The following is a 12,592-nucleotide window of genomic DNA, read 5'->3' as shown; positions in this document are numbered from 1 at the left end:
GCGAGAAGTTATCCACCTGCAAGGTTGTGATGGGGATTTCATAACATTTGAGCCATCAAATGACGTCTCAAACTGTGCACTGCTTCATTCAATTCACCACTGGGGATCTTAGAGGGTTTGACAACTGGGTTACATGAAATCCAGAAACAACAACAGAGAGAGAAGGAAGAGGACCAACAAGGCTGAGACAAGGTGATTTTATTTAGAGCTCTATAAAGAGCTTGAAAAGAAAAAAAAAAAGATTTATGAAAGAAAAAAAAACTGGTTTTTTAAAAAGTTTTATTTAAGTAATCTCTACACCCAACGTGGGGCTCGAACTCATGGCCCTGAGATCAAGGGTCGCTTGCTCATCCGACTGAGCCAGCCAGCCACTCCAAAAGAAAATACTGGATTGAACTAAAATATGCGGACAAGAGTGTCAAGTCAGTTTGAATACGTGGGCAGAAGCCTGAGTCACTTAAGAGGGAAGAATGACCACTTTATGAGGTGAGATCTACTCTGGCTCTCCATCACCTTCCTCTTTTCCAGAACATACATCAGATGGCCAGCTCCCAGAAGATAGGCCTAGATGGCCTACACTTGTCAGCCCGCACTTGTCAAACCTGCCTCCTTCCCAGGTTGCCTCACCTTTTCCTGTGATTCCCTCACTCCAGACTCCATTCCTACACACACGAAGCCTTGTTTAGATGCTAGAAGGAACACAGGCCTTTTTCTTCATGAGCATCCCAGGTACAATTTCATTGCCAGTGGAAGTAAATTGACTGTCATTAAAATGGGAGTAATAGAGAATAAGTAGATAGCGTTGCCTCATTTAGCTCAGGAACCTTCCAGAAGCAGGTCAGTCAGAGAACTGTGTAGGCCCCCTCTGCCCCCACCAAGATGTTTCCTGCAGATAAAACAGACAGCACCCAGCCTCCTCTACCTGCATCACAGAAGCTACGTGCTCACTCACGGCACAACTTCTCCCCAATAGAAAATGCTTCCAATAATAATAATAATAATAATAATAATAATAAGATGCGGGCCGAGGAGGAGGTGGTGGCAGAGGGTAAGGGCAGAGAGGACGAGGCTAAACCCAGCAAGTTTCTGAAAATGCAATGCTGGGTAAAATGCACAGCGGAGATCCTTTTTAATCTTTGCTGCCGGAGGCAACAGTACCCAGTGCATCGCCCGCAAGGCCCAGGGAAAGGGCCGTGAGTTTGACATTTCTAAGCCCACAGAGCTCCTTAGGTCTGTGTTGCAACCATAGCTCCCATGACTAATTCTTCATCTGAAAGGACAGACTGGTTTCTCCAAAGGCTCCTTAGCTTGGTGGGGAGGGAGAGAGCAATTAAATGTTAATAAGTTTCCATCTATCTGGGAAATGCTGCTAATCAGCGTGGGGCAGACAGAAGAGGGACTGCTGAGGTTTTACCCGAGCCTGTGAGCCTCTGCCCCCTGTCCTGGGGCAGAGACCTGCTTCACAGCGCCTGAGCCAAATTAGGGCAACGCGTTTTGCAACACTTAATACCCTCTACGGGTGGGAAGGATAGGTTTCTTTGGCACTGTTTTGCTTGCTTGCTTGCTTGCTTTTTTCTTTTCTTTCTTTCTTTTTTTCTTTTTCTCTTTCTTTCTTTCTTGCTTGCTTCCTTCTTTCTTTTTTTCTTCTCTCTCTCTCTCTCTCTTTTCTTCCTCAACACTACTCCTTGGTGAGCCTCCTCCCCAACCCACCCCTATCACACTTGGGAGCTCTGTTTTCCCACTGACATTCTACAACCTGTACAACCTTGGTACATTTTGCCGGGGTGGTTGCCACATGGTGCCCACTGCCACTTTGATGGGGCCCAGCGGACATGAGCTGGGATATGAAAATGTAGATGTGCTTATACACGGCCCCAGCGGGGTGCTTGCTGGACACAGGGAGGAAAGAACCACTCAGCGAGTCCATGCACTCTGCTTGTGTCTCCCCCCGACCCCCTGTTTGGCCCTCAGTTCTTCGGGAGGCTCGTTTACTTCTGGCCCTGGGCTCAGATGAAGCAGGACCGGAGGCCCGACTCCTCCTCCGTGCAGGCGATGTGGCCCTGGGCCAGCTGGGGCGCTTCTGTAAGCCTCTGGCACTTCATCCGCAAGGTGAAGGAAAATGCTCGACTCCGGGTACACGGGCCCAGTGGGCAGTGGGGGACCCCGGCCTCTGGGTGCGCAAAGGTTAGCCCATGGGAGTCAGAAGAACGTCCCGCCCTTTCAGCAGATGAGAACATTTCTGCGTTTCCTAAGCCAGCATTTCTCGACAACAAGGCAGCTCAGGAAGTCTACGTTCTTAGGTGATGGGCCTTGTCAGGGCCTCTGTCTCTGCCCATCCCTCTCTCTGTGTCTCTCATGAATGAATACATAAAATTAAAAAAAATAAACGGTTAACCTGGGGAGCGGGATACATGGCCGTGCTCACTGGCCTTCCTCCACGGGAGCCCCCCGCTGCGCTTCGGAAGCTGCCAGAGCTTCTCCCTTCTTTGCTCCTTCGGTGGACCTAGCTCTGGACACACGCACATGTCTGTGCACATCTGCCCCTGGTCTCGGGGACAGTACCGCTCGGTCGAGCTTCCTGCAGTCGCGGGGTGGCCCACCTGCAGCCTATGTCCTCCAACGCGGCAGCCCTGTGGGCACCTGGAGCTAGCCGAGCACTTGAGCGCCAGCAGAGTCGCGGAAAAACCAAAGTTTGATTTCCTTGCATTGTAATTAAGTGGAAGTTGCTGTGTGTGGCTAGTGGCTCTCCCATCCGCACAGTCTTGGGGTGAAGATCTTTCTTTGCCTTTCCAGCCGGGGAGTGTCAGCTGCCGTGCTTCACACGCTCACGGGGCGTGCATTGCTCTGCAAGCTCACATTTCACGGTTTGGGTGAAGACTTGGGCAGCTTGACTTTTAAAAAGCAGCCTGTGTTTGCATGCGTGCGTGCGCTTAGAGGAAGGGGAAGCACGTTACCTAACGACAAGACACAAGCACAAGGGGAAGCTGCCGGCTGGCTAGAAACTTCGGAGCGGCTGCTCAGATTACCTGGAGCTCTTCTAGTGAAAACAAACCAAACCAGACCACTTCGGCGTGGTTGTCACCACTGCCAGCGCCTAACGCGCCCCACTCCCCACTCCCCACGGGGTCACCAGAAATTCCAACACCCGGGGCCTGAGCCTTGTGGCGTCCTGGACAGAGGCTCGCAGGAGGTCCCCTGGGTCCCTCCGACCACTTCCCACTCACTTGTAACAATACATCTTGACCATTTGCACGTCCTTTTATTTCCAGTCTCAGACCAGAGCAATGCAGAGGAGAAACAAGCAAATGAGAGGCACAGAGACAGAGACAGAGACAGAGAGATGGAGGGAGGGAGTTGTTGGAAAACTCTGCTTTGAGCCAAGTCTGCAGAGCCAGGACTGCGCCCGGCACATATTTATTTTAAACACTGTCATTCGGTTTACGGTTTCTTGTGGTTCCGACAATGATACCGTGCGCTTCTTCAAAGCCGGGAGGGCGCTGGGGAAGCACCTTGGGCCAGAGGATGCCCACCTGGACCCTCATGGCCTCCTCTGGGCAACCCCACTAGGACTCCCAAAGCTGTCTCTAGCCTGCTTTATTTTTTATTATTTTTATTTTTTTTAATTGGAGTTCAATTTGCCAACATATAGCGTAACACCCAGTGCTCATCCCATCAAATGCCCCCCTCAGTGCCCGTCACCCAGTCACCGCCACCCCCCGCCCACCTCCCTTTAGCCCGCTTTAAATGCCAGTCGTCATACAGGTTCCAGGTTGACTTGGCCAAATTAACAGGTGGGGACGACCCTTCAGGCAACCAACCATCCATCAACTGTCAGGGAGGAGCCTGCGGGCTCGGGGCCCCGCCCCCGCCCCGCCCACGCTCCGCCCCCGGCTTTCCTCCCACCTGCAGGTCTCAAAGCCCACGCTCAGGGCTCGCTCCATCTGGGCCATGGTGGGCAGGGTGCTGTTGAAAGCCTTGCAGAGGTCGGCAGCCTCCGTCCTGGAGATGCTGTAGCGACCGTTTTTCTCCACATGGAACACACCTGCGTAGCGGCAGGTTATGTTCAAATCTGTGGGATGAAACAGAGATGTTAGATGCTTTGGCGTAACTTATTTGAGAAGGGTAAGAGGTTTGTGGGAGGGTAGATTCGTTGACAACAAACAAACACCTCCCTTGGCCAGAGCCTACCAGGGTCACTCGGCCTTCCAAAGCACACACTTTAAGCTCAACCCCGAGCTAAGACGCAGGAAAGGAGCATCACACTGGCACTGCCTCCGTCGATTGCTCTACAAAGAAGTTTTGATTTTTTCATTTTGCTAAAGATCTTATTTATGTATTTGACAGAGAGAGCACAAGCAAGGGGAGCGGCAGGCAAAGGGAGAGGGAGAAGCAGGCTCCCGGAGGAGCAGGGAACCCAATGCAGGATTCGATCCCAGGACCCTGGGATCATGACCTGAGCCAAAAGCAGATGCTTCACCAACTGAGCCACGCAGGCGCCCCTACAAACGCATTTTAAAAAAGCATATGACTTATTTCTGATTGTTAAAGTAATGCAACTTGGAGAAAACTGAAAAATTCAGGGAAATAATGAAGGAAAAGCAAGGTGACCTCTAGTGCCAACGCTCCATTACTTACATATAACCTCTAATGGCTTCTGGTTGCCCCCAGAATACACGTCCTTTTCATGGCTGACATGCCTACGTGAGCCGGCTCCTGTCTCCCTCTCTAACCCTTAGTAGCTCACTCAGTTCCAGGCACAAAACTTGCCTTCGGCTCCTCTGGACATTCTGAGCTCTTTGCCACCTTAGCACACAAATGTGCTGTGCCCTCTGTCTGGAATGTTCTGTCCTCAAAACATCGTGTTTTCTGTTTTGACTCCATGTCACCCGCTCACAGAGGCCAACCCACGGTGTCTCCCTCACTGACCCTGCTTTTGTGTCTCCACAGCAACTCGTTTATTTATTTGCATTTAAATATTAGTAATAACAATATCACCCTTCCTGTGATAGAAGCTCCAAAAAAAAAAAAAAAAAAAACCGCAAGGACCTTTCATTTGTTTGTAGTGTTTCTCTAATTCTCACAGCAGTGTGACAGAGAGTCGATTTCAACGAATATTTACTGAATGAATAAATGGCTCCTTAAAATTTCCAAGAAAACCACACATTTTGGACATCTTGACAGAGAGAGCCAAGATCGGCTGTTGGCTCCCAAGGGTTAATGGCATTCACAATGAAGCCTAATGGCTATCAACTGGTTAAAGAGTGAGTTGGTCTAAGAGCTTCTGTGAATTTTGCAGACATTAATCTAAAATCTCCAATAAGGTGCTGAAGGATTATCTGATTCTTCTTGATGCTGTGCAACCATCTCAGAAGGCCTCTAAACCTCAAATAGAAAACTCGTTATTTCTCTGGGACAGTATCATCCCCAGTTCACCCTTCAGTGAACTCCAACACGGAAAGGTAAAGTCCTTGGAATTATCCTGGTGGAGCGTGATTCCTTCAGAGCACCGCCTTGAGCCTCAAGCACAGTCCTTGGCCAAGGAAGGAGCGCATGGGCATTTCCTCTGGGCCTACATGGTGGCCCCTGTGCCCGGCCAGGCACCGTGTTGTTAGTTAGAAGCCGAGTCTGGACTCAGATGGAGTGGGTTTTAACTCAGACTCCATCTCTCACTGGGTGGGTCCACAGGTATCCGCAGATCCTGCTTGTTTATCAGGGACACAACAGAGGCTCAGAGACATGGGTCCCCCCAGGAAGTGAGCGCCTCTATCTAGAGCCTAGAGTTGACTTCCTGAATCTCAGCTGCCTTGTTTTTGAGTTCTGAGCTGAGAGCCAGGGGAGGGAAGCCTGTTGCTGCAGTGTCCCTGGGTCCCCAGCACCTCTGGGATTCTCCGTTGCGTCATCTCCTGCAAACGCTGAGAAGTGAGTTGCATGCATGTGTGTACAGATTCTTTATCCATAAAGAAAACTGAAGCTCAGAAGAATTAAACAGCCTCCCCCCATCAGCCAGCTAATCGGTGGTGGAGCTTGGACACCCACCCTCCAAACCACTTGGCTGTGCACCCAGGATCCTTTCACATCATTAGAGTGGGCGTCGGCTGTAAGGGCGAGAGGCACACGTAAACAACTGCCACCTGAGGACAAAGACATGGGCTCCCGGTTGCTGAGCCGGACGGGCAGCGACTGCTTTCTCCCCTCGAAGCAGGAAGCAGGTTCTAACCACCAGGAAACGGTATCTGATGATTTGCAAACTGAGATGAGAGAACCATGAAACTTCTGTTGGATCTTTGTTGACCCTCAAAATCCTAAAAGAAGAAACCAGCAATGGAGCTTCGAGAAGACAGAAGCCCACCTCCGTTGCTTCTCTCTCTCTCTTTCTTTTTCTGTTTTTTGTTTTTTGGTATCATTAGCACGTAGGTGCTTTTTAAAAGCGTCAGACCTAAGTGGAATGGAGAGCATGCATTTTTGCATGATGGATCCTTTTGGGGTCTATGGGTGTCCTCCTTCGGCCACTCACCCCTCGCATGCCGGTGGTGGCAGGAGGATGGTGAGCGGGGAAATGCACAAGGCCCTTTTGAAATAGTGTTTGTTCTCCCTGATTTTCAGCCTGGGCCTCTGTCAGCCAATCTTCACACAGGGAAAGCTGTCAGGCTGGGTCGACAGCCCTGCCGGGGCGGCCTCGCTCCGCCAGCAAACAGAAGGAAAACACGGCCTCGCCGTCAGCTTCTTGGAGGGGAGGCTGCCAGTGGCGGGGGCGGGGGGGGCACGGCAGGGAGGCCTCCCACTGGGGGAGGCCATCGGCCTGTCATCGCGTGGCCAGGTGGTTGCTGTCACCCCAGGGTTATAAACAAAGTCTGAGGCCTAGACGGTGGTTTGGAGCTGAATGGCAGTTTCTGTCGCATTAAAATTAATTCCCGTTTAACACCTGGCACATAGAACATGCAAATGCAAAAGGAACCGAGACTTGCATAAGATGCCTGGGGTCCCCTCGGGACACAAGACCGGCGTGTACCATGCGAGGGGGTTGGCATGCGTGAGCGCGGAGACTCAGCGCGGGGTCGTGTGTGCCTGCCGTCAGCTGGGACAGGGCAGCCAGAGCCAGGCAGGCTCCACCTGTGGCCTTGCTCTGCGGGGGGCCTAGCCAGGGCCTGGCACACGGGGGCCTAGCCAGGGCCCGGGTAGCGGCCTGGGGCTGCAGGGCAGGAGCAGGTCTATGTGGACTGAAAGCTACAGCTTCCCTGTAGCCTCGTCTAGGGCCAGCTCCTACCCCGGATGGGATTTAGCCACCCGGGACGTGCAGAGACGGTGCCCGAAACTTCAGTTCAGGTCAGCCATCCCCATGAGCCTTATCTAGCACCTCCCCTCCGGGCCCCCTCTTGCCTTAAAAGGGATCAAGCCTTCAGGGCTGTGTAGCCTTTAATCCTTAATGAAGACTTGCCAACAGGCTTCCTCCACGTGGATGGAAACCCAAACTATGAGTCCAAGGATACTAATAATACCAACAGCAATAATAGTAGCAAATACAGACTGTGCCCTTATCCATATGCCAGATGCCCCTCTAAGCACGTTACAAGTACTAACTCCCTTTATCCTTAAGACAACCCGATGAAGGGCACCTGGGTGGCTCAGAGGTTGAGCACCACCTTCGGCCCAGGGCGTGACCCGGGGGTCCTGGGATCGAGTCCCGCATTGGGCTCGCTGCATGGAGCCTGCTTCTCTCTGCCTGTGTCTCTGCCTCTCTCTCGGTCTCTCATGATTAAATAAATAAAATTTTTTTAAAAAACCTGATGAGGTAGGTAATATCACTATGCCCACTTTCCAGGTACAGGAACTGAGGTACAGAGAAGGGAAGAAACATGCCCAGGTTCACAGAGGAACTCCAATCTGGAAGCCGGGACTCAAATCCAGCAGCCAGACACCACCCGTCTACCAGTGGGCTGCTCCTGCCAACCCCGATTTAAGTAACACTCTGTGACCTCCCACCCTCCCCGGTGCAGAGCTGAGAACATCCCAGGGCCCAGGTAAAGTCAGAGCGCGGCCAAGACGGGTGTAGCCACAGACCACAGATGACTGCAAGGGGCACCGGCATCGCCGGCACTGGCCACACCACGAACCGCTGCAGAGGAGCAGGACTTCCCACGCGTGCGGGCATCCCTCCTGAGAGCCAGAGGCCTCCGTGATTCGCGACCTATGGTGACTCAAGTCACTAAGGCTGAATGGCCAATTGCATCTTGCGAACAGGCGTTTCCAACTGAAAGTCAAAAATGTTTTCCGTTGAGCCCTCTGGGCTCCAATAAGTCTCCTGGGTCCTGGGATAAGGAAACTGTCCCAAGTCCCTCCCTCTGAGGGACCCAACAGGCAGCATTAACCGTTCAAGGCCACTTTCAGATTCAGGGAGGAGTCTCTGGGGGGGGGCGGGGGGAGAGGAGGGGAATGCCACCCAGGCCATCGGAGTGCTCGTTACTATGGGAGGGACAGGGGGGTCACAGGGTCTGGCACCCAGGGGTCTGGTCACCCACAGGGGAAGAGGCCTGCTAGGGACCTGTCAAGAAGACAGGGGCTCTCCCAGAGTGCCTTTCTCATCTAACCGACTCCCTGGCACCTACTCACAGCTCAGGGTACAAGAGGACCCTCCCACAGCTGGGAGGTGGCCGCTCGCTAGACCACCTGCACCAGCTTTTACATGGGCTCCCCCTCTCGGACACCCAGGCTTCTCGGGGGGGATGCCTACCAGCCTCTCAGGGTCTGGCACTGCATTAGAGCCAGCGGCGTGGCACGCCTGTTAGGCGGCCTATATGCTTTAGCTAATTTAATGCCTACAAAAATGCTATGAAGGAGGCACAACTACCAAACCCATTTTAGAGACAAGGGTAAAGAGGCACAGCTGGGTTGCACGACTGCCCCCCAAGCCCCTGCCGCCCCCTCCAGGTGGGAGAGACAGGGATCTAACCTCTGGGCTGGGCCGCCCACGAGCGCGGCAGGGTTCTGGGGTAAATTCACTCTTACTTGGATAAATCCTCGCTGACCCATATAACACCGTTAATCTTACCTAGATTTTCCCCTAAGCCACAGATCAAGGAAAATAGGTTTCTCTAGTAAAATCGGCCCAGCACATTGCAAAACTTTGCCAAGTGAGACTGCAAGGCCGGAGACGGATGGTTTGCCCCAGCCACTCCCCAAGTGGTAGCAAATCACAGCACCTGCTGAGAAGAGAGCACCGTCTAGTTTCCCGGTAACTCACCATTATCCACGTGTCTGCAGACTCTCCGGAGGGGTGTGTGTGTGTGTGCGCGTGCGTGCGCGCCAGTGGGGGGGGGGGGGGTCACACCAGCCGACCAGCGATGGAGCAGGGTGACAAGAGGTTTTGCATCCCAGCGGGTCTTCAGGGAGGGGGAGGGGGTCCTATAAGCCTGGGACCTTGTGTGCAAGCCCATGCGCGTATGTATGCTGTGCGTGCACGCGTGTGCGTGGAAAGCGTTTGTGTGGGACAGCATCCCTAGATTTCATTCATTTCTCAAAGAAGTCTGTGATGCCAACGGCTAAAGGATTACAAGAAATCATTACCTGCAGGGTCTCTCTGGTCATGAGAGATTCCAAGATTCAGGAATCTTGGAACTACCTCGCGGGCTATGATAGCAAGGACCACAAGTCTCCCAAGGACCATAAGTCTCCCTCCCCACGGTGTCCCCACCGCTCAGCACAGTACTGCCCAGCCTAGGTACGTGTTGAACAAATGAGTGATGAAACGAATGAATGAATGAGTGGCTACTCCGTCCTGTCCACCACCCCCCGCCGCCCTCTGCAAAAAGAATGCCTCCCAGGTCCGCTCCCCACAAGACATCTAAGGAATCGCTAGCTGGGCCTCGTTGAGCATTCCCTGTCGGATGTTTAAAAGGTCTTTAACCAAAGCACCTGCTTCTGAGAACCTTTGTCTTCCCTGGAAGCAAATGTGTCTGGTTAGGAGGTGGCTTTGTCTGTCTGAATTCTGACTGTCATCTCTGCCATGGGCCTCCTGTCGGGGGACAGTTTCCGAGGTCAACTGAGAGAGGACGACAAGCCATGCTGCGTCCAGGTGAAGGCCACCAGAAGATGACTCAGGGACTCTCGGTTCTCCACACCAGACTGCTCCAGATGGTCCCAAATGAATCAATTCATTCTCCATCACGAGCCACCAGATGCGCCTGGTCCCTATTTGTCATCTCCCCCAGAGGGATAAAGCAGAACAGGACTTTTTCCTTTTCTTCCTACTGATTCGGTCTCCGAGTCAGCCATGTGTCTAGGGGAAGTTGTGTTTTCTTGAAGTTGGGAATAGGGCCAGCTCCTGGGACCCAGGGCCTGGTTCAGTTCCCTTGGGCACAAAGACAAGTGCCGGCGCTCACCCGGCGCCGACGCTGGGCCATGTGAGCGTTTCAACGTTTACACCTCAGAATTCATTTAATTCTTGCCACAATCCTATGGGGTCGGCACCTTCATTATTCCCATCCTAGGCAGGAGGTAAGTGATGCACAAAGAGAGGACGGACCAGTGCTCGTAGGCAGGGGCTGGCTTTCAGACTGGGTGGTCCAGCTGTTCACACCTCGGTGTGAACGGTGTCCTGTGCGTGGGGAAGGTGCTAGAACTACAGGCAGCTGCTTGTCCTCCTTAAGGTTTCTAAAGTGCAGCGGGGTGAGCTCTAAAATAGAACTCTGGAAAGAGGCATTTGAGCTCACTGAATACTATTTTAAGATCCGAGGTCCCTTGATCCTGGGCCCTAAGGCTCAAGAGGGCAGGGCCTTTGCTCAAGAACCTGGCGAGGCATCAGCGGAAGCCCTCCCGAACCGAAAGCCCACCGTCTCCCTGGGGAGAAGAAGATTCCGAGGTCCCAGGTTCGCTGCCTTTCCCCACAGTGGGCGGCCTACCTCTTCCTGATTCCACCTGGAGGCTGAGAATCCAGCCCCAGCTACAGCCTCAGGCTTCCTTGCCCTTCCTTGCCGTTCCCTGGCCCATTGGGCGGGTAAAGAAGAGAGGATCTCGACACTCCCGAGTGGCCCAGGGCTGGGCCGTCCCTGTGACATGCTGAGACGCCTCCGGCCCAGCCCGGAGATCTCAACACACCGAAGCTAAAGCGCCAGGCCAATCGGGCCGGGGCACGGCACTCCAGGCTAACTGCATGCAGCTCCGGCGGGCGCCCAGAAGCACTGGTGGGTTCCCCACATTTTTCATTTTCATAGTGTTTGTCACAAAGTAGCCAGGGTTCTGTTTCTGTCTTCTGATTTGCTGAGCTCATGGCTAAAAGAAGATTACACAACTCACAACCCTAACTGAACTGATTCTGATTAGATACAGGGAGAGAAAAGGCCAAGTTTTTCTTTTTTTTTTTTTTCCCAAGGATTATTCTGTGTTTAAAGCCAGGTGGGGCAACAGAATTTGTCTCACCAAAGTCTCTTGAGACAAAAAGAAAACAAGATCCAGAATGACTGAGCATGGTCCCCCAGACAGTTGTGAGAAGAGCAGGGCCTGGGGTGGGGTGGGGGGATCCTAACTGCTATTTTCCTAAATCCTAATCCAGTGCTCTTTCTCCAGAACTGCTATTATAAAGGGCCGGAGCAAGCTGTTCCCAATAAAGCCAGCATCCGCTGCCTTAACGGGACACGAAGAAACCGTTCTATTCTTCATTTCTTTGATTGATGTCTTCAAAGCCCACGAGTTTCCATCCGGGAGTCTTGCTAGCTGTTAGGGCCCCTGCTGCCACCCAGGCCCGCCAGGCCAGAAGGCTGGCAGCCTTCCTGCTGCCCCCACGTCACTCGCCCCCATCCCCTGACGCCCATGTGATTGGGAGCCTGGTGAAAGGATCTATTGTTCAGGATCCACTTCTGAATGAGGCCAAGATCACACTCAGTGGCCGAATCGCCTTTGGCTGCCCAGTGCAGGCCATGAGTCTTGGGTGACTCAGTCTCTCCCGGAATTGCCCCCGGAGGTGGGTGAGGGTTTAATGAGCAGAGAAAATAGTCATACACCATCATACCCGGAGAATTTCCTCCAGAATGTGTCCTGGGCTGCTTTCAACTGAGCTATTCATCTCTTGGCACTTCCAAGGGAAATGCACCCCAACTTCTTGGCGCCTGGCTGTACCCCCTGACCTCTCAGGCCCTTGTCCGTGGAACAGAGAGCCTACCATGGCAGCCAACACCAAGCCAACAGGGGCCCATTACATCCACACTCTCAGAGGAGAGTCCAAAGGGGTTCCTCAGGCCCTGGCCCTTCCACCAAAGCCTCCCAAGGCCTGACCCAATGGGGCCCTTGGGTTGTTTTCACAGTCTGAAGAAAGACCCACCCCTGCCTCCTTGCACGGTGATGGGAACAAGGGGAGGGGACAGGGTGGAGAAAGCCCGTCTGGGCTCCCACCCCCGATCCTGGACTCAACAGAATCTTCCCGGCAAAGGGGAGTGAGTATGTGTCTCAGGGCTGTCAAAGGGGAGTGAGTATGTGTCTCAGTTGTGTACTGAGGTCAAGTGGTCTTGGGTGAGCGCATCTCCAGGAAGAGAAACCACAGTGTGTACACCTGCGCGTTGCCATGGCGATCAGGAAACACTCAGGTCTGGCCCCGAAACCTTTG

General features: G+C 53.1%; 1 protein-coding gene across 5 annotated transcripts in view; it reads right to left on the bottom strand.

Moving 5' to 3' along the window:
- Positions 1–12,592, bottom strand: part of CD44 (CD44 molecule (IN blood group)) — an 87,616-nt gene that overhangs the window by 47,359 nt on the left and 27,665 nt on the right. For all 5 annotated transcript variants that reach the window (XM_072759111.1, XM_072759112.1, XM_026012849.2 and 2 more), the window contains exon 2: positions 3,904–4,069. In XM_072759111.1, the coding sequence (XP_072615212.1) occupies positions 3,904–4,069 (166 nt within the window). The remainder of the gene's footprint in view (positions 1–3,903; positions 4,070–12,592) is intronic.

Source organism: Vulpes vulpes, chromosome 5 (genome assembly GCF_048418805.1).
Source record: "Vulpes vulpes isolate BD-2025 chromosome 5, VulVul3, whole genome shotgun sequence".
Classification (NCBI taxonomy): domain Eukaryota; kingdom Metazoa; phylum Chordata; class Mammalia; order Carnivora; family Canidae; genus Vulpes; species Vulpes vulpes.
The sequence above is the reverse complement of the archived record's forward strand: the minus strand, read 5'-3'. Positions and strand labels throughout refer to the sequence as shown.